At 37.4% G+C, this 22,355-nt stretch overlaps 1 protein-coding gene across 5 annotated transcripts; it reads left to right on the forward strand.

Annotated features, from left to right (window-relative positions):
* Nucleotides 1-211: 211 nt before the first annotated feature.
* On the forward strand, nucleotides 212-20,752 carry LOC18448039 (DNA binding protein). 5 transcript variants are annotated; one of them, XR_016049172.1, is made up of 4 exons: nucleotides 212-348; nucleotides 433-591; nucleotides 702-802; nucleotides 10,238-10,626. XR_016049172.1 is itself a non-coding variant. In XM_088858016.1 (4 exons), the coding sequence occupies exon 4, from the start codon at nucleotides 19,186-19,188 to the stop codon at nucleotides 20,443-20,445; it is 1,260 nt and encodes a 419-aa protein (XP_088714142.1). In that variant the 5' UTR covers nucleotides 212-348; nucleotides 433-591; nucleotides 702-802; nucleotides 19,134-19,185; the 3' UTR covers nucleotides 20,446-20,752. The 5 variants fall into 5 exon arrangements, 4 of the variants coding, with proteins under 4 accessions (XP_088714142.1, XP_088714143.1, XP_088714144.1 ...); XM_088858016.1 differs by lacking the exon at nucleotides 10,238-10,626 and adding an exon at nucleotides 19,134-20,752; XM_088858017.1 differs by lacking the exons at nucleotides 702-802; nucleotides 10,238-10,626 and adding an exon at nucleotides 19,134-20,752.
* Nucleotides 20,753-22,355: the final 1,603 nt, after the last annotated feature.

Below are 22,355 nucleotides of genomic sequence, written 5' to 3' on the forward strand. Positions count from 1 at the left end.
TATTAAAATATACAAAAATTTCCTAATCAAGCCCGCCCTCTTCTCTTAAATTTCTCAGCTCTCTCCTTTACATTTCACCGCTTATTATTGGACTATTCCAAAAGATTTTAGGTTATATAAAAGCAAGGGGAGTTTATATATATATATATATATATATATATATATATATATTTATATATAACTATATATATATATATATATTTTTTTTGCTGGCCATAAAATGGTGGGGGGGACAAATGGGGAACAGAGACATTCGATAGCTCTGCAATGGCGTGAGAGTGGGAGACCAGGTGTTCCTTCGAGACGAACGGAGAGCGCTTCATTCGAGGTTTAATAAAATATAAGCAGGCAAGCTCGTCTTCCTCTCCTTATCGCTCCCCTTCATGCTGTGCCCTAATTTGTTATCTCGTTTCTGAGACTTTTGCATGCCAGGTAGCTTGTTTCGCTGGTGCGTTTTAGATCATTTTGTGCCACATTGTTGCAACCAAATTAGAGGTTACGGAAAATTATAAGGTTTTCTGCTCAAAATAGAAGCTTCTGCAGGAATGGGGGATTTTGGAGCTTTAGTATAGCCTCTTAACCAAAAATCAAGTAATAGCTGAACGGTCCTCTAACTTTATGCCTTTGTTGTATTAATTTTCTGTATTTTTATTAGATACTATTTTACATGTTTTTTCTGCTTGCCGTTTTCATGTTTGCAGTGGTTAATCAGTAGAAAAGCCAACATAGCAATGGTTAATCAGTCGGAAAATCAACATAAAACAACTGCAGAAGAAAAAAAAATCTGTGTGTGGAAGCTTTGGTACGATTTGTTCTTTGTTGTTTATCAGGTTACATCGTGGGCACGAGTTGTTCTTTTTTGCTTATCAGATTGCATCATACCCCAAGTCACTTTTACTATAAATTCAAAATGTCAATAGTGCCCGTAACTGTTATGATTCCCAGATTGCTTGTCCTGATCTCGTTCGGCCTTGTCCGCTACTGTCGAAGCTTACTTTTCAAATGGTGCTATTGCCCTTCCCCATTTTTAAAGTTCTTCTCTTCTTTTGTTTTTAAGTTATTTTTTTCTTGGGGCGGTTTCTTTCTTATATGAAGTATACCGGGTTGAAAGTAATTGCGAGTGTCTTACTCAAGACCCTTTTTCTTTTAATTGGTTTAATTGAGATGCGTTCAAATCCGTGATTGCCCTTGATTCTCTCTCCCCAATCTCTTGGACCTACCAGCATTTTTTGCCCTCCATGTCCTTGCTTTAGACAAAACAAACCTTTGCTTTCTATTGCCCTGCTTCACATATAACTAGAATATGTGGCCACTTCCTCTGGAAGATCTTATTTCTTTTTCCTTTCTATTGTTCATACATTTCTTGCTCACGTTTCTATATGCTATTGTAACTTGATGATCATCCTTTATCATTTATTTGAGGCATAACATGTCACTATCATATGCAGTGTTGAGATTTTAAACTAAGCATAGCTAACTTTATTTTATGTATGGAGTTTACCAGTTTAAATCATTGTTTTAAACTGTGGACTCGGAACAGGACTTGCCAGTGTCCCTAGCCCAAGAGCCGAGTCAGACTCGGCTGATTGTTACAAAGATTTAACAAAAATACCTGGGAACTGGTGATCATCGGCCGGTTCACAAGGGTTTTTCACTCTGACCAGACGCACTGCTGGGTTTGAATGACTCCCCAAGTCTGAGTAGGAGTGGATGAGTTTTAAACCACAGGTTTAGATGGTCACATATCAGACACGTACACTTGTATAACTTAGGGGTCCTTCAAACAAGAAACCTGGTGTTTCTATATTTACATAAATAATATACACAAAGGGGGTCCTTCATTAAAGAAACCTGGGGTTTCTATATTTATGTAAATAATATTTCATCAAGAATTGTATACATCTGGTTGCACTAGATGCAACCAAACAGCAAAATCTATAGGAGAGAGTATAAGAAGAAAATGTAGGGGTTTCATGATGAAGGGGGAAGTCAAGTGGAGGGGCTGGGAGTAGAGAGAGGGGAGGAAGGATGCTATCATGTGGGTGAGGCTTTGGGAGTGAGGAATGTAGAAAGAAAGAGGAAGAAACAAATTCAATGAGAATTGTGGTGTGGTGATGTTGGGGGGAGGAAAAGGGGGCAGCAGGAATGGGCCACCAACTCATTTTCACATTCAGATGGCATATCTACTAGATGACTTCCTATCCTTATTTTGTCTCATGGTGAGTTGTTTGCCTGAGTTTAGAGTCAATGTTATGTAGATGTGGGCAGCGTGATGTTTTAACAAGGGAACGACATTCATTTGAAGGACTTTCGATTAGATGGTGATTGTAGCACTGCAGTCTCCATGCCCACGTCCTAATTGATGGGGGGCACTTTTGGAACTTGTTCCTCTAATTAAAATTTCTATCTTTTAGTAGTATTTTTAAAGAATCATATTTTGAAATATTGATTTTAAGAACTCAAAAGTGTTTTCATAGTTTCTTTTCTGGATGCCCCATGAGATATTCGTGTTGCAGAAACAAAAATCTTCCTTGTCAAAATGAAGAACAAGATAGCAGCATTTCAGATATAAATATCTTGTAAACATTATTTTTTCAGAAAAAGAAAAATTTGGAAATTTTCTGGCAAGGTGGCAAAATTGGAAAGGTCCCCTCCTGCCGCTTATGGCACATGGAAGAGTGCTTTCTTACCACTCAGGAAGCAGATAAGTGCAATATTAAAACAAGCACCTCTCAGGGTTCTTTGATAAAGATCCATTTTTTAAAGGAAAAGTTCTTAATGGACTCATCAGTTCATAACGTGCACATTGACCAATCTTTCTCCAAAAAAACGTGCACATTGACCAATCCCCCGAATGCTATGTTATGGGAATTTTTAGGACCTGAAATTCTGTGAATCTTTTTTGATTAACATTTTGTTCAATTTTTGGAGAAAATAAATTTATATTGAGCTATTAAAAATCTCTGTCTTTTTCTCCATCAATTGGACGGTCCAGTGTCATTTTTAACGCAAGAATTGATTTTGGAGAATATTTTGAGTTCCAAATCATTTTTTATTCTTTTCAGGTCAATCTTAGCGATGAATAAATGTGATTTGAGGTTTTTGGGGTCAACCAAATCCCCGTAACATGGTGTTTAGGGGATTGGTCAATGTGCACAATATGGATGAATGCATCCGCAAAAATCTTATTCTTTTCTAAATGAGGACATTGTAATGTTGTGTTTCTGATTATTTACTTTATAAACAAATAAAAGTCAGAAAGTTATTCATTGCATCATTACCACAATATTAATATTCAAATCCAACAAGTAATTAGATTTAAGCAGTACAATTATCATTGTACTATTGATATTAAATCAAACTGAGATGCCTTATGATCTTCCATATTCATTATAAAGAATTACACTTCTGTTTTAGGTCTGTACTTCTGGCAATGTACTATTTCCTTTTACATTGTCAACATATATCCCTTTAAGGATTTGGGAATTCATCTTGAGATTGTTTGTGGGTTTTTTTGGTCATTCATCAATTGGAAAAGGGTCTCACAGAGCCGTTGTTCTGAAGTGAGGTTTCCTGAAAAAGGGTACTATGCTATTGAAAATGTGTCTTTTGGTATTTTTTGTTGGAAAGAAAGAAGCCCTTAGATCGTCAATGACGCTTATATAGATTGTTTCAGATTTATGGATTACGATAGTCAATTTTTTTGAACAATGATCTTGGTATCCTTTGTGTCAATAGTTCTTTGGCTTTAGAGTAAAAGACTTCTTTTGTGAGTGGAAATTGGTGTAGTGTAACTCCTGCACTCTAACTAACACGAAGGCCTTTTGGGAAACCATCACATTGGTTTCTTAAATCTAGTGCTGCTTGATTGGAATGGGACTTAACTAAAGGATAAGTCGGTAGAATTCTTAATACTTCTTTCAGCTTGTTGGCATTTGTGATTCTATGGAGGCACAAGTGTTGGCCATTCTGGTCAGCCGTGAGATTTTCTTCCATATCTTCATGAGGTCTTTCATAATGGAAACTGCTTGCTTGGCAGTATTTGATGATCCTGCAATGAGATGGATGGTTTTTGGAGATCAGCTGATGTTGTGTTATTGAACTTTACTAGAGGCAAAGGTGGCATAGATCTTATCCCCATGTATCCAGAGAAGATAGTTACGGGGTGGAATCCCTTAAATGGAAGGGAAGCTAGAGGATATGTTTCGATTGAGGACTCTTTTATTCCACCTTGCATCATATTTTATTTTTCTTTCATCCTTAAATTTGTTGTTAAGTCCCTCTCAATCGTCACGTATTTCTTTTCTACCAATGAATACTTGAATGTCCATTTAATTGATTCGAAATCTCCTATTTGTTCACTCATTTTATGAATGTTTTCTATTGGTAATATCATGATTAGTAATAAGAAAAATGCAAAATTTAGAAATCACTACAAAGGAACTGCTAAGAGATGGCTAGAGCACATCTCAAGGCAATTTTAAAGGCTTACCTATTTATCAAAAGGTTGCTTCTATCCATATCTTCCTTAGCCAAACCATCATTTGCCTTCGTTAGCCTCACTTTGTAATGTCCAAGGAAAAAAAGAAAAAGAGTATTTGATGCTTGGAGAATCCAAGGACAGTCCAAACTCTAGGAGGCAGTTGGACCTATATTTCCTACTTGTTCGTGAGTGTCCATCAAGGACTGGACATGGATACTTCTTCTGTTTGAAGTGTGACGTTGTATTCCTTTTTTTTTGGGGGGAGCAAATGTGATGCTGTTCTCTTTAAAGTCCGATTTTGGCATTTTGCAGCATAATTTACTGTGATTCAGTTTATTTCTGTTTCATGCTTCCCCTTCTCTCTTTGATTGGGTTGCCTGTGATGTTACATGTATCATACTGTTCAGTTTCTTACATTTACCCATCAACATTGTATTGTCAACAATCATTGACTGATGTCAATGGTTCCTCCACTCAAGTGGACATCGGGAGAGGAACTGTAGACAAAATCTGTCCATTGTTGACTAGGGCTGGCTGCTGCTACATGTATCATACTGTTCCATGGTGCATGTGCCAAACTAAAAAGAATGATAATATTCTTTTCCTTAGATGATATCAATTTTATTGATATGGACATCTCCTATTTGTACCGGTTTTTGGTTATTATTTTTTCTTTATAATTTATGGCTAAGCAATTAATTTTGCTCTGAATAATTTTCTATTCATACTTTTATTACTGAAACTACGCCATTCTGTCAAGTGTAGAGCAACCATTTCATTAGATACCTAATAATGTCAGTTATAATATAGTAGTACCCTTGAGAAATATCATATATGTCTTCAATTACCGGTAGATTCAGCTCACTTGTCAAGTGTAAGGCAACCATTTCATTACATACCTCATAATGTCAATCAAAATATAGGGATATCCGTAAAATATATAATAATATGTCTTCGACCGGCAGTAGATTTAGCTAAGTCATGTCTTCCAAAGTCGTTCTGTTAAAGCTGCTCTTAATTATGGTTGAAAATACCATTCAGTACATTAAAAGAATTCCTATTGCCACAGCACTCCCCTTGTTACGCCATCCAATATGTCAAGTGTGCAGTATAAAATGCATGTTTTTGACTAAAATAATGGATGGTTCTCTCATAATAATTTCTGTTACATAGTGGTGTAATTTTCACTATAATGGATTTTAGTTTTCTTAGTCTGAAAAATGGGCAATGACGTTTTTTCTTTGGATAGGCTTGTGGGTGGGATTCAAACCCAAGACATTGTGCCGCAGTTTTAGGTGTTTTGACAAACTGCAGCACAATATCCAATTTTCAAACCCTACAGATGATGTAACGGCCTGAAAAAAAGAATTGTTATTTTCGATTGCAACGTGTACGATGTAATCTTGAAAATAACTTCTTTAGTTTTCTTAAATAAAATTACATGTTCAAAATCTGGTGCTTTGTGATTTTTCTATGCTCCATTTTCATTGCCATTTTCCCTTTCCAGGATTTTTCAGTCTGTAGCCGTCACTAACAGTAACTGAACGTGTCCTTTATGGCCTTACTTCCAGTGTTGCATGAATATTGACATGCCTGTCTGTATTTAGTACACATCGGAGTTTCTAGTACGAGAGGCTAAAATGCTAGTAGCTCCCGATACTTCTGTACAATTAATATTTTGAAATAATATGTGTATATATATATTAAGGGAAAATATCCTCGTACCCCCTATTTTTGCTTTTCATATCTCAATAGACCCAAAGATTCAAAATATATCTCCTAACCTCCTGACGAACTTTACTCACTTTTAACTATTTTTTAGCCGTAACAAATATAAAAAAGACATGCTCATTCTAAACCCTTCATGTGATATATTCCTCCCAAATTTCTCTATTTAACATTCACCCTCCTTGTCTCTCTAATGGGGGAGAGAGAGAGGGAAAATAGGTAGAGAGAGATTTAGGGGAAAATCACGTGAAGAGAGAGAAAGATGGTGTTTAGAAATGATATGTCTTTCTTATATTTATTTGGGGCAAAAAACTAGGTTTAAAGGGGATAAAGTTAGCTTAAGGGGTTAAAAGATATAAAACTTAAAATTTTTATGACCCAAGATATGTTTTGAAACCTTGGGTCTATTGAGATATAAAACTTAAAAATAGGGGGTATGGAGATATTTTCCCTAATATTAATTCTTCAAATTTTACACCTAATGTCCAACTTCGCAGTGGTGGTTCTCTGTTTGAACAACCTTGCCTGAGAGGTCACGTGATGAAACCCCACCGACCACTTTATTGCTATTTCCCTATTTTAAATAAGTTTGGTTTATATATCAAATAATGTCCACTTAAAGCAATAATATCAAAGTGGCCTTGTGGTAGCATGTTGGCTTTATGTGCAAGTTGTCCCAAGTTCAAGCCTTTGTAGTGGTTTCTTTTATGTTGATAGTAAAATTTCGAAAACAAATAAAAAAAAAAAATTTCATTGATAAGAATCAAACATGCAACCTTACTGGTGTCAACGGTCTTCCACCAAAAGCATCAAGTATTATATGTTAAAGAATGGTAGACACATATAAAGTGTGAATATGTACTAAAAAACTGATGGTGTCATCATACACGTCTAGTTAAGTGTTGATGATGTGTCTACCCACGTCGACACGTCTAGGTGTTGACCCATGTCGACATGCGACACCAAGTAAATTTCGGAATGTCAATGTAATGCTACTTACTTCCCATATTTTATGGATTTGCTTGTAATGTTGATGGAGCATGTATCAAACTGTTCCATGGCATACCAAACTGAACAAAACAATAATATTATCTTCCTTCCTAGATGATATAACATTTCATTGATCATCTTGTATTCGTAAGTGTATTGGTTATAGATATTTGTTAATTATTTATGCTAAGCAATATTGGTTATAGATATTTGTTAATTATTTATGCTAAGCAATTAATTCTACATAGAATAATTTTCTGGTCATACCTTTATCAAAAAAAATAAAATAAAATAAAATAAAAAAATCTGGTCATACTTTTATTACTAAAACAACAAAATGTTGTCAATGTGAAGCAACCATTTCATTATGTACATGATAATGTTAGTTATCATATGGGAGTACACTTAAGATATATCATCTATGTAGTGTTTCAAAAGCGGACTGGTCAGCGCCTGGGCGGCCGCCTAGGCGGATCTGGGGGCCTGGGGGCATTGCCCATGAAACTGCTTAGGCGGCCGTCCAGTGCCTAGACCTAGGTGGCCGCCTAGGTACAATGCCCCACTTCGAGGCGGAAAAAGGTTTTGCTGGGGTTATTTTTGTCCCTTTTTTTTATACTAAAGGGCAAAAAATGGGGGTTTTAGGTTAATTTGAAACCTAAAACTCATTAGAGCTCATTTTAGAGAGAGAAAGGCCCCAAAAAACTAGTTTTTGGGGAGTTATTTAGGATCGAATGGTTTCATAAAGTTATGAGATATTGATCAAAACATCACCCATTAATATTAGATTTAATTTTTGATGTTTTATAAATCTATTGGGGTTTTCTTTTAGAATATTTTGATTCATTAGAAGCATCTATAAGGTGGAAGTTTGGAGATTGAGAGCAATCACTCTTAGAAGCATCTATAAGGTGGAAGTTTGGAGATTGTGATTTTTCTATTGCTTGTATAAGTTGTATTATTTTGAGATGTCTTCTTCGAGATTTAATAAGAGTGGTGATCCTGGTTGGAAATATGGTTACAACCTAGAACCTAATGATAAAAATTGCATAAGATGCAAGTTTTGTAATAAGGATGCGAAAGGGGGCATAAACCGGTTCAAGAAACATCTTGCCGGTATCAGGGGGTGTTGCCCCATGTAAAAAGACTCTTGATGTTGTTAAAGAGGAAATAGCCAATTATTTTAGTATGGTAAAAAAGAAAAAAGATGAGAGATTTTCCTCCACAGCAGAGATTAGGTCTGGGGTTCGGGTCAATTATGATGATGATGATAGTGATGGGGATGGGGTTGGGGAGGGATGTCAAGAGGTAGAGCAATCAATTATTAGGGGGAAGGGAAAGGGAGTTGTAATTGCTTCTGGTTCTAGGAGTAAGAAGCCTCGGGTTTAACCTCGGTCTGACCCTGAGGTTGCATGAGAGAAAACAAAGAAGTAAACAACCATTGAAAATAGAATGAAGAAGGAAGAGAGAGATAGAGCTGTTTATTATGTTGCTATTTGGTTTTATGAGACAGACATTCCTTTCAATACCGCTTTTCTAAGCAGTTTCTAAGCCGCGGTAGAGGCAATTGGCCAATTTGGGCCTGGGATAAAACCCCCAACCCCATATGAGTTTTCAGAGCCTCTTTTGAAAAAGCGGTGAGTGTCACGAAGGAAGCTGCAGAAGTTAAGAAGGATGCATGGGCTCAGTATGGGGTTTCTATTATGACTGATACTTGGAGTGATAGGAAGAGAAGAAGTCAAATGAATTTGCTTGTGAATTGTCCTTTAGGGTCTGTTTTTTTGAGGTATATTGATGCCTCTGATCATATCCATGATGCCCATTACATATTGCAAGTTATAGAGAAGGGAATCAAGGAGGTGGGGGAGCATCTTGTTGTACAGATTGTCACAGACAATGCTGCTTCTAATGTTGTTGCAGCTAATTTGTTGCGCATAGCTTATCTTAGAATCTTTTGGACACTATACAAAGTCAATTACAAATTTCATTTATAGCCACCATCTCACCCTCAGCATGATGCGTAGATTTACAAAGAAGAAAGAGATTGTGAGGCCTGGGGTCACGAGATTTGCGATCTGGTACTTATGCCTAGATAGCATACATTCGAGGAGAGTGCAGTTGAGGCAGATGTATACCTCGGATGATTGGAGAGCATGCAAGTGGTCCAAGGATCAGGTTGGGAAGAAGGTGAGAGATATTATCCTTTCTAAGGCTTTTTGGGGAGGGGTGAAGGGTTCTTAAGGTATTTTTTCCTCTTGTCAAAGTCCTTTGCATGGTTGATAGTGACAAGGCTTCTATAGGCTACATATATGAGGCTAAGGAGAAATGCAAAGGAGAGAGAGCCCAAAATTTTGATGATGATGAGAACTGCTACAAGCTTGCTTGGGATATTATTGATGAGAAGTGGGATAGGCAGCTACATCGGCCATTGCATGCAACTGGTTATTATTCGAACCCAGCTTTTTTTTATGTTGACAAGGATATACACACAAATGACACAATTATGGCTGGATTTAGTAAGTGTGTAGATGTTCTAGTCTTTGATCTTGATATTCAGGATGTTATATGTGTTGATGAGCTGATAAATTACAAGTGCTCATTAAAGTCTTTTGGGAGTCCAATGGCGATGAGGCAAAGGACCAAAATTGATTCAGGTAGTAATAATATTCTTAAGTTTACCAAGTTCAAGTAATCAAGTTTCATTTTTATAATTCTAGTATTTATTTATGATTTTATTCTATATCTTTGTAGCCAACTGGTGGAGCCAACATAGGTGTAGTTCTACAAATTTACAAAAGTTGGCCATTTGGATAGTAAACCTAACCACTTACTCATCCGCTTATGTATGCAATTGGAGTACTATTGAAGAGGTAAGGCCCTAAGGGTAATTTGTATAATTGTATTAATAATACATGAACCATAGATTTTAATTAGTTTCATTTGATTTTGTTAGATTCATACAAAGAGAATGAACAAGCTTGAATCAAAGCGGCTCAATAACCTTGTCTATGTCAAGTATAATCGATTCTTGAATGACAGGTTTGCTAAGAGAGATAAGAGAGACCCCATCAGATAAAAAAATATGGACAATGCTATGGAGTGGTTAGTTGATGATGATGAGGTCGAGGGGCATGAAGGATTGACATAGAACATGGTCATGGGTGCTTCAGGGACATCAACTGATCCTCCTAGGGCCACTAAATCTTCTGCACAGAGGACGAGCGTGGAGGAAGAAGAGGCAGATTCAAAAGAGACGGAGGAGGACGACCAATATGTCGAGGAGGGTGATGACTCCGATGGCGATGAATATGATGCAAATGTAGCTGACCCTACTTTTTTTTGATGATGATTGATGAATGATGAATGTTGAATAATGATTAAACTTTGGACATTTATTGAACTAATGAAGATTCTTTTGACTCTTCAAGTATTACTTTCATTTTTGTTTTTTTCCTTTTGGTTGTGTATTGTGGTCTTGTGGATGGTGGATTTGTAGTTCCACTGGTTTGGTATTTGGTTACTTTGGTTTGGTAATTTGGTTGGTAAATTTTAAGTTTTAATTGGAATGGATCGACTTATGGTTATGCTTATGGAGTGTGTGCTAATGTGTAGTATATTTTGAATTTTGATATGTCCTAAATACCTAATTCTTATATTTTATATAATATATAACTGTAGAATCCTTTTTGGATTCACTGACCTGCCCAGGTTTTGGGTGCCCGCCCGGGCGTTTGCCTAGGCGCTGGGCAGCTTGGACCCCCCAGGCTGCCTAGGACCCGCCAAGCGCTTTTTGAAACTATGCATCTATGTCTTCAATTAGCTATAGATTTAGCTCATTTTGTGAGGTGTAAGGCAACTGTTTCATTACCTACCTGTAAATGATAATATCAGTTGTACTATGGGGGTACTTTAAGATATGTCTGTCTTTAATTGGTGGTAGTTTGGCTAATTTATGTTCCTAGTCTTTTTGTTTTTTGAGAGAAGTTCACAATAATCGTATTTCATAATAGTAGAAATTAAAAAGGTTGGTGATGTTCACACTATACAAGCCTAAAAGGACCAAAAAAGGACAAAATCTGCTGCTATAAAGGGAAGAGAAGGTAGACAAAAGGTAGAAAAGCCTAAGGGGAAGAATTAAGGAGTGCCCCTTGTTTGGCCAAACTATCAACTTCAGAATTTGCTTCTCTGAAAGCATGGTGCCAGGAGATCCTGTAGTTGCTCGTTAAAAACATAAGCTCATCAAAAATGTTGTCGAGGCGCCAAGGCCATGATGTGTAGTTGGATGCCCAGTGAATAATGTTTTTGGTGTCCCCTTCCATGACTATGTTGCGACTCTAGGTGTGGTTGAACTTGTGAAGGCCCTCCAAAAGTGGCAGAGCCTCAGCAAGAGTGGAGTCTACAAAACCGATACGTAGCGAAAATGTCAGCAAGGTACTGCCATCACTAGAGCGGTAGAGCCCCCTCAATTCTTGAGGGACTAGGGTTGCCCAAAGAGCAACCATCAAAGTTTGACCTCTCCTGCTTCGGGTGTCTCCACCACTTGCTAGTCATTTTGTTAAAACGACTCATAGGTATGGTTGAAAATAACATATGGTACATTAAACCCCCATGGTCCTGGCTATCCCTCAACGCGTCAAATATGCTGTATAAAATGCTCATTCGACTAAACTAATGAGATTCCTTTGATGCAAATTGAATTTAAAAAAATTTAATTTATTTCAAACTTTATTTTACTCTGTTTTTTATTAAGACTAGATTTGTATCATTCTTGGAATGGCTGTTGTGGGATTTGTTGACGTAGAGGGGAAAACATTCTTGAGGTGGGAATTAGTGGGATTTGTTGATTTAGAGGGAAAACATTCTTGGGATGAGAGTTAGTGAGATTTGTTGACTTAAAGGGGAACGCATTCTTGGGATGGGAGTTAGTGGGATTTGTTGGCTTCAGGAAAAACATTATGAGATGGGAGTTGGTGGGATTTGTTGACTTTGAGGGGAAAGCATTCTTGGGATGGGAGTTAGTGGGATTTATTGACTTAAGGGATTTGTATGACTTCTTGCTCTATGGGCCACGAGAGTTATAGCAAGAGTGTTATGGGGCATGTATTGAAGAGATATGCTTATGTTAGTGGGGGTAATTTTTTTTTTTTTTTTTTGCAGAGTTTATTTTCATAAAAGAAGGAAGAGGTTCTTCTCATCTTTGGCTTGATTTATAGTCACTTATTTCCTCCATTGTTGCTGAGTTTTTTTTGTGTGTTTAAGATCAAATGAAGGCTAGATTTAATTTCCCAGGCTCCTTCCGAATCATTTGGTATCAGAGCACGATTTGAAGAGGTTTAGTGACTACGATGGCTAATCGTGGAGATCGCAATTGTAGGAATGCCGATTGAGACCAAGAAAATTGACAGCTTGACATAAATGGTTGAAAGTTGTTGCAAAAAGAAAGATTGCAACAACACACATCGAACAAGATGAGATTTATAATGTTAGATCAATATTGTGTGAGTTCTGGTGGAGATCGGTGTAAATCAGAGCACGAGTCTGAGTTGGAACGGCTTGATGTTATGCTTGATCGCACTAATAGTTTTGATGCACAATGACATCGACAAAAGCATGAATGTAGAGAACAGTTTGGTAACCAACAACCCCAAATCTGATGTGATTGGCGTAGGGCAGTAGACCGAAATTAGTGTAGAGACGAGCAGAGAAAGAATTTTACCACATCCAGATCCACCCATGGAGCAAGATCATCCCAGGCTAGGAGATTGATACCTCCAGTCTGGGGGGTTGCTTCCCCTACAATAAAACTGCGATATGAACATCACAGAAGTGAGCATACAATGGTACGCAAATTGTTTATTAAAGAAAATCCTAAATTTATCACTAGAGAGGTTAATTCATTGAAAGATACAAAAACCCTTAAATTTTATGAGAAAAGGGTAGATGTATTTGTATATGAATCTGCTGAAAAAGAAGAGATAATTGGGGATATGTCAACTTTTTTATTCATGGAAGTATGGAGCATTCTAAATCTGATAATGAAGAAATTTAGCATTATATCAATAAGAAGGAAATGTTAACTTTTAATATTATTTATGTTGAAGACAATGTTGAATTTGCAAGTGGATCACTTCTAATGAACAAGGAAGAGCAACACATAACTGTAATCAAAAGGGATTTGGGATTGGGGGTGAAAGCAGTGTTAGTGGTTTCTAATCAAAGCAAACTATTGATGGTTAAACATGAACCATCTTTGTTGTCATTGAGTGAGGAGATTCTACTCAAGTTGTCCAAAGAGGAGGGTGTACAGAGGAAAGTGATGTTGATGACAATGCTAATAAGGGCATTGTTTCTCTTAATGTCTCTTTGGAATATGAAGGGCCATGGTAGGTGCATACCAAGGAACTAAAGGTGTTTTTAACTTGGTTTCTTGACAATAGCCTTGATATAACTAATGTCACCTTAAAGTTGATAATGTTGTCCTCAATGGTGAAAGAAAGGCCAAGCAATTGTTTTGTTTTGAGTTGAATATTCCAATCTCAATTCATGAATTATGGGCTGATTATAGGACTTATCTTGATCACAAAATTCGTGGTCGAATTTTCTCAGGTTTCTTTAATAATGGGTCACAATGCTTGAGAGCGGGATGGAAGTCTTTCGTATTCTACTCTCATTGGTGTTTACATATTTGATGGGCGCAATATAGCTATGAAGAGTGTAAGAGTCACTATGCAAATACGTACTAAAGTTTTAAGGTGTGGATTCATTAGTGGTCCTCGCATTGTCAATGCACTTTTTTTCACCCATTGCAAAGTTATTGAGGTCCTTATTGCAAACTTGATACTTGATTTTATGAATTACACTGGTAATGATTTTTTTGAGATAGTTTTGATCAAAGCTCTCAAAGAAGGTATGGGTCATGGCAAATTGAATTCCTCTCTTCTTGTGCTTTGCCATGATTTTAGACCATGTGATTTTTCCCCCTCCCTGCTGTTAACAGTGCATGCATGTTCTTAAACTCGAGAGATTCAGCCTTGAGTGTTCAAGTTCATGAGTTGGTGTTAAAGTGGGAATTCTTTTATTGCACTTTGTGTTGACTTTGGTTCGTTGGGGAATTCTTTTATTTCATGAGCTTACTCTTGACATTGAGTAAGCCGACTTTTGTTAGCTCCTTTTTGGCATCCGTAGCTCTTGTGATTCTTGAACATGTAATGCAAACCCATGCTTTCATACTGAATTTGAGATCTCAAGCAGGGTTTGAATCAGATAAGGAAGACAAGCATGTAGACATAAACCTCAGTTGTAATTTCATTGATATTTTGCACCTTACTTTTAGTTGTGGGGCCGTACCTTTCTTCCTTGCGCTCAAAGGAAGTAATCAGCTGAGCCTTGAAGCAGCCTTATCAATTGCGAAGTTCTTGGGCACACCAGATGAAGTATTTATCGAGCTTGGTAATGTACGCGGCTATGCAATAGCGGTTTTGCCATTAGCTAAGGGCATCCTTGTCAAACATGAATCTCACTTCCTGAAAGATTTTTGGGAATCAATAAAGTTTTTAACTTATGCTAAAATCATGGAGTCGGTTAGTATTTGCTTCTTTCCAAGGCAACTCTTTCGAGACCAAACATAGGAGAAAGCTTCTTCGATCAAGAATCAAAATTCTTTGGTGAGAAATAATTCTTCTTCTTCATCAAGGGCAGTCAATTTTAAACTCTCAGTTAGTAATGCCTTGCCCACCATATATGCTGAATGGATGACCATTGGGGGTGCATCTTGGGTTTTCAACCTCATGCCTTATAAAGAACAATTGTGTGGAGATGTAGGGCTTCACCATCAGCTAAGGGAGGTTTTTTTCCAACCCTGGGAGGATGATGCAGATTGAATTTAAAAGAAAAGAAAATTGATTTATTTCAAACTTTATTTGACTTTATTTTTTATCAGGAGTTATGAGATTTGTTGACTTGGGATAGATTTGTATCATTCTTGGGATATGTGTTATGAGATTTGTTGACTTAGAGGGAGCATTCTTGGGATGGGAGTTAGTTTGATTTGTTGACTTAGAGGGGAAAACATTATTGAGATGAGAGTTAATGAGATTTGTTGACTTAGAGGGAAAAACATTCTTAGCATGGGAGTTAGCAGGATTTGTTGACTTAAAAGGAAAAACATTATTAAGATGAAAGTTAATGGGATTTGTTGACTTAGAAGAGAAAACATTCTTGGGATAGGAGTTAGTAGGATTTGTTGACTAAGAGGGAAAGTCATTCTTGAGATGAGAGTTAGTGGGATTTATTGACTTAGAGGGGAAACCATTCTTGGGATGGGAGTTAGTAGGATTTGTTGACTTAGAGATTTGTATGCTTATGTATTTGTGGGGCACGATATTCGAAGATAGAAAGAGTGTTTATGGGGCATATATTGAAGAGATATGTTTATGTTAGTGGGGGGTAATTTTTTTTGTTGAGAGTTTATTTTCATGAAAGAATAAGTAAGTTCTTCTCATCCTTGACTTGATTTACATCCACTTATTTCTTTTATTATTTTCAAGATTTTTTTGTTTGTTTAAGATCGAAAGAAACCCGGATATAATATGCAAAACGAGCCTAAAAATTTAAATTCGGCTTTCTTGCAATCTTAAGCAAACAAAAACAACTTGACAACAATAGAGGAAATAAGTGGTTGTTAATCAAGCTACGGATGGGAAGAACCTCTGTCTTCTTTCATGAAAATAAACTCTCTAGAAAAAAAAAAAATTACCCCCACTAACATAATCCTATCTCTTCAATATATGCCCCATAAACACTCTCGCTATCGCCCCATGAACCCATAAGTCATACAAATCTCTTAAGTCAACAAATTTCGCTAACTCATATCCCAAGAATGCTTTCCCCTTTAGGTCCACAAATCCCACTAGCTCCGCTTCCATACCGAGAATGTTTTCCCTTAAGTCAACAAAACCATTCTAAGAATGCTTTGCCCTCTAGGTCAACAAATCCTGCTAACTCTCATCCCAATAATCTTTTCCCTCTAAGTGAACGAACCCCACTAACTCCCATCCCAATAATGTTGTCGCCTCTAAGTCAACAAATCCCATTAACTCCCATTCCAAGAATGTTTTCCCCTTTATAACAACAAATTCCTTAACACCCATTCCAAGAATGATACAAATCTATCCCAAGTCAACATATCCCATAACTCTTAATAAAAAATAAAGTTTGAAATAAATTTTTTTAATTCAATTTGCATCATCCTTTCAAAATAATATTTGTTTATATAGGAGTGTAATTGACATTATAATGGATTTAGGTTTTCTTAGTCTGGAAGATGGTTCTTTGGACAAGTGTATGTAGGAGTCAAACCTGGGACACTGTGTTGCTGTTATAGGGTGTTGACAACTGCAGTACAACACCCAAGTTCAAATACCACTGCTGACCTACCCAAAGAGAAAAGACTGCCATTTTCATTATAACCACTGTAATCATGAAGATACTTTTTCCTGGCTTCTAGAATAAAATTATATATATTTTAAGAAAATTTGTTTATTTTTTAATTTTTCTGTACTCCATTTTTCCCTATTTTCCGTTTTCAGGTTTTTTCAGTCTATAACTGTTATTTAACAGGTACAGAATGTGGCCTTAATTCCCACTTTTTTGAGTTTGCTCCCAATGTTGCTAAGTCAGAATGTGGCTATCATCTACATATACATGCCTGAATTTGTTGGTTTGATGTATAGTGAATAAATGACATTATTTTTGGTCAGAAATTTTTGGTCCTTGAGTTTTAGATTCAGCAAAATTTGTAGAGTGCTCTTGATATACACCATTTTTTTTTTACATATTTGCGGTTTTCGTTCTTATCATTTTACATGCTCGTGTCTATTTTATTTGATTATTGGAATGTGATGATTCTGTCTTGGCGACAATTTCGGCCCTATGGTTCTAAGCTAGAATTGGTTGAAAAAGAGAGTTAAAATAAATATATATGGAGGTGATGGCATATTGTCGTGTCAGGATGTCAGTTGAATTTCACCCATTCTCAGGTTTCGTTTGCTTTGGCCAAAGGATGGAGCCAAAATATTTGCCCTTTTTGAGTTTTTTGTGGCCTTGGCAGATTGTCGTGTCAGGATCCTCAGGTTTCGTTTGCTTTGGCCAAAGGATGGAGCCAAAATATTTGCCCTTTTTGAGTTTTTTGTGGTCTATGGTCTCAATTAGGTCCTGGAGCCTGACTTTGTGAAGTTTCACAAACTTATTTTGTTTTGGGGGATTTTGTCGGAGTCCTGATGATTATAGTATGTTCATGTGAGTGAAGTTAGTTTAATAATGGCTTTACTTGTTTAAGTGGATGACCTACTCATATCTAGAAATGATTCAACAGGCATTCTTTGTCGAAAACAGCAGCTTCATTCGCAGTTTCAGATGTTGGTTCTTGGATTGGTTTATTGCTTATGGGAATTGAGGTAGCATATTCTTATAGAAGGTTATATTCCATTACCAGCTCAAGTGTACTCTGACAATTGTTAGGATGGTAGTTGGACTCATACAGCAAAACACTGGACACACCACATGAGTTCGATATGCAATCCCATCAAATATAAGTGTGATCTACTAATGATGCAACTGAGTGTAGGTTGTTGGGGATCCTACTTTTTTTTACATTACCCAACAAGAAATTACTCATGTACTTGTTATTTACTTCCTTAAATATGCTTCACAATGACCACATTTGGCAGCTGTCTATATCTCTGTACAGTATATTACTTCATGTCCATGATGCTGCCTGCAATTTCCCTTTTCTATACCTTGAAATTAATCGCTTATTCCAATGCAGCTGGGTTGGCTCTACTAGCTATCATCAATACACTGCCAACTTTTGTGTTTCTAGGTTCCTTTTGTGTCTCAAAGAGGAAAGAGATAAACCTATTCTGCAATTCTAGTACGAAGGTGGAAATACGGGCAATGTCATTATTTGTATGATAATGTTCTTTTCTTTACAACCATGGGCAGGCACTTACCTTCACTGGCAGAGCATTGACCAAAGTGCTATTTGCTGCAGATCGTGATCTTCATGGGATGGCCAGTTGTCATCCTACTCATGCTGGGCTTCATAAATGTTTGTGCGCTTTGGATATTTGTTGTCTTCATAAGCCAATCAATAAAACTTGATGCTCTTGGTGGAACTTCCATATACCAAATCTTCCTTGTTCTTCCCATATCTCTGATATGGACCTTTAGTTTTGCAAGCTAGGTCATGATTGAACTCTTCTCCTGGGTATTTACTGGTAGGGGAGGCCACACCTATGAGGCTATGACTAGCTCCACGAAGTTAATCCATGTATGGGCATGTGTGATATACTTTATCAATGTAAAATATCAGTGTATGATAGCAGATGGATAATAATTACAGATGCAAACCATAATTGTGTAGATATTTCATATTCATGTGGTTTAAGAGTTTCGGTTACCAGCAGTCTTACACTGTTCACAAAAATTCTTGTGCATTTTGTGGGATATGAGGTAGATATGATTTGCAATGGATACATTTACAGGTTTCCAATACCATCCATTCTGGTATGTTTTCAATTAGCATTGGCTCCCTAGTACATGGGGGCAACATTTGTTGCAATCTAGCATTCAGAATAGCCGTAGGATCACTATTGCTCATATTTGAATCCATGTAAACAAACATATTGACAAGCTCAACATTTTTACAACTCATTTTCTCTGAAGGGAAAGACAGGGTTCTTAAAGATGCAACCCTTAATGTTAAATGTTGATTTCCTGTAAAGGCACCTCTGTTTCAAGCCGTCTAAAATTTCTGAATGGCAGCCATTTTCAGTCAGAATTCAGTCTTATTGTTTTAATTTTTGTTTCCCAATATTATAAACTTTTAACTCTTTTGTTGGTTGCTGTCTACTAAAGCATCTGGTTTCTTCTGCAGAGTAGCTTACAGACCTAGCTTGTAACTAGTGGATGCTCTTTGACCTACAGCAATGGAAACAAACCAAGAAAATGTAGACATCAATTCTCCGGCCTCAGCAGGCCTCCTCCCTGTGAAGCGGAAGCGAGGGCGCCCCCGCAAAGATAGTAACAGCTTGGTACATGGAGAGAAGCCATCATCTGTCACCCCAGGCTCAGATGGCGTGAAAAGGAGGCGAAAGAAAATAAGTGCCTCTCCCACTGTCCCTGATAATGCTCTTGTGGGTCAGACGGTTAATGGCGTGCTTGATGGCTCATTTGATGCTGGTTATCTTCTCACAGTTAGGGTCGGGGAAACTGGAACAGTTTTAAGGGGAGTGGTTTTTGAGCCTCGCATAGCTGTTCCTATATCAGCATCTAATGACGTGGCACCACATGCTAAAATGTATCTTCGAAGTGAGACTACCCCTCCTTTCATTTCATCAATACCGCCACCTCCACAGTTTGATTTCAAGAACATACAGACCCCTGAAATGTTGCATAGAAATGAAACTTCAAGGGTTAAGACAGAGAAACCAGGCAAGGTGTCAAAGAGAGAGAAAAAGCTTACACGCTCTGCTAATCAGGCTCCCACCCAAGTGCCAGTGGCTACACCCAAGATGGAGAAGGTGCTGAATGTGCCCCCCAAAGTTGACCCTAGTCTGAAACCTGCCAAGTCTCAGCATAATGCCAAGCAGGCTAGTCATGTTCAGTCTCAAGCACCTAAATCTGAAGATCTGGAGTTGCAGAGAAATGGGATTGCACTTCCCCAAAAAGTGTTGCCAAATTCAGCAATGCCTCCATCGACTACTGCTGTGCTAAAAAAGGAAGCATCTGGGGCATCCCCTGCTCCACTCGAGAAGACCACTGAAAATGAGAAGACTGAATTATTGGCCTCACAGAGAAGTGCAACAGGTCTTCCATTGGAAAAACCAGGGTACCAAGTCCAAGAAACGCAATTGCGAGCTCCTAGTGCACCACCATCTGTTATTGGGACCCAAGTGCCGAAAGAACTGTTAGTGTCTTCTATGGCATCAGATTCTGGTACTGGAACTGTGAATTTGTTTGGTGAAGTCGCGACTACTCGTTTGCCAGGAAGCACGGAAATTGCAGAAAATAAAGTACAAGGTGATAAGGAAATGACTGTAACTGGAAAAGAAACCCAAGCTGTTTACCAATCTACATATGACCCTTTGAATCCAGTTTCAGGGACCAGAGCTGACCTTGCTGAAGATTTTGGTGGGCAACAACAGGCAGAGGCCAGGCCGTTGGTTGGAAGTCGAGAAACAGCATGAATGATGATGATCTCATGCGCGGTAGTTAATAGCCAGTTCTTTGTTTTCTCCTTACGTTCTAGCAATTTGGTTCTCTGCGCATGCTGAGGTCCTTCTTGACGCCTCCGGTGTTAGTACTATTTATGTAGACTTTTTTCAACACACTTTTTTTAACTGGGTTAGGTTTGATGTAGCGCAATGATGCGGATTGTTGTTGAGGGGTTTTAGCATCGGAGGCATTTTGCCAGTTCCCCACAGATGTTGGAAGAACATGCTTTGTTACCAGTTGACTCTTACTAATCCACTTTTTTTTGTTCTCTTTTTTTAACTCAAAGATGAGAACTTTCTCTACAAAACAAAACCACCTAGCCCATATTTGTTGGATCTATGTTTCAAAATGCTGGCATTCAAAGGATGCTGCTTCGCAATGGGGCAAGAATTTTTCTTAAACCAACAATAATTTTTCTTAAGCCAATTTTTGTGAAAATGTTTTCTTCCTCCTGGTTTTGAGTTGATCTGCAGTGGTACTGGCTTGCTTTGAATTTCAGTTTACCTAATTGAAAGAGAGAAAAATACATATTGTTTTGATGCCACAACAATTGCCCTGATTAAAATCATTAATTCTGTTATATTTGAAGGAAAATTTGGAGATTTATTCCCTTTTGCCGCATGATAATTTTTTAGAAGTTAAAAAAAAAAGGTGATGTAGTGAACCTTCTTTTATAAAGGCCAAATCATATACGGAAAAGCTTATATACAGCTTAGGCTCTCTAAACAATCAAATTGGAACCTACCTCAAAAATTTCATTAGAAGAGGTTGTTTAGATGCCCAAATATCTTCAAATTGATCATGTCAATATAACGATGTATGGAATTGAGAAAAAATGGATTTCAAGTTTTGAAAATAGTGCATCCTGCAGCACATTTTTGAACCGTCAACGTTTAAGTTATTCAAGTTTTCATAGTCTTGTTCGATCTACACTATTTTTGAAGCTTTAAATTATATAATTAAAGACAAATATAACTTAAGGTTAGTCAAAGATTTTCAGTATTCTTGATACTATTTGAAGGTGGGCTCTTATTTGATTGTTTAGAGCCTCGGCTCTATATAAACCACACCCAATCGTAAAAGCGGGTGAAAAAGTGGTCTGATTCCTTTTCCATTAATGGATTGCAGTCTGCCCTTTAGTTTTCAGCTGTTGCGCTTTCTTGTCGTTGGGTGGTCCTTGATACCAAATGACACTAGTAAACAAATCTTGTGTTTGTTACTTTCCTCGAGAAAGATCGGTTTTCTAGCTTGTAAGAACCTTCCCATGTTCACTAGTGAATACTGTTTCTTCCAAATCTTTTATGGTTTTGATTGATTGGAGGAACTCTCATGACATTGTCATTGTTAGCGACATGGAACCATTTTGTTGCTAGGATGCCAGGGGACAGAGACCTCTGCAAAGAAAATCTCGTTTTCACTGATTTCTTTGAAAGACAAATGTTACTCTTTTAAGTCGCATAAAAAGGCCTTGTTGAACACATTTTTTTGCCAATATTTTTTATGATTTTTATTGGTTCCGAACTCTTGTGACTGATTCCAGGTAGGTAAAAGCAATGTGATGTTTCATTCCCTTTCGTTGCTTTTTTTTTTAGGAGAGAGTTCAGAACTTGTTGCTAGCAATAGACGTGATTAGAAGTTCAAAATGAACCAGTATTACAGCATGTGATGGGGTTCGCTTCCTTCTTTCTTGCACCCCATGTTGGGGGTTCTCTTTGTATGTTTATTGATTACTAGAAAGGCGTTTATGAAAGAATCCAAAAGTCAAATATCAAATTGACAACCTCCTTACCCACAGGGTTTAAGCCAAAGCAAATGACCCTGATCAAATTGAAAACCTTCTTACCCACAGGGTTTAAGGCAAAGCAAATGACCCAGAGGACAA

The sequence above is a fragment of the Amborella trichopoda genome, chromosome 2 (genome assembly GCF_054954075.1).
Source record: "Amborella trichopoda isolate Santa Cruz 75 chromosome 2, AtrichopodaSantaCruz75HAP2 v2.0, whole genome shotgun sequence".
In the NCBI taxonomy this organism is placed as follows: domain Eukaryota; kingdom Viridiplantae; phylum Streptophyta; class Magnoliopsida; order Amborellales; family Amborellaceae; genus Amborella; species Amborella trichopoda.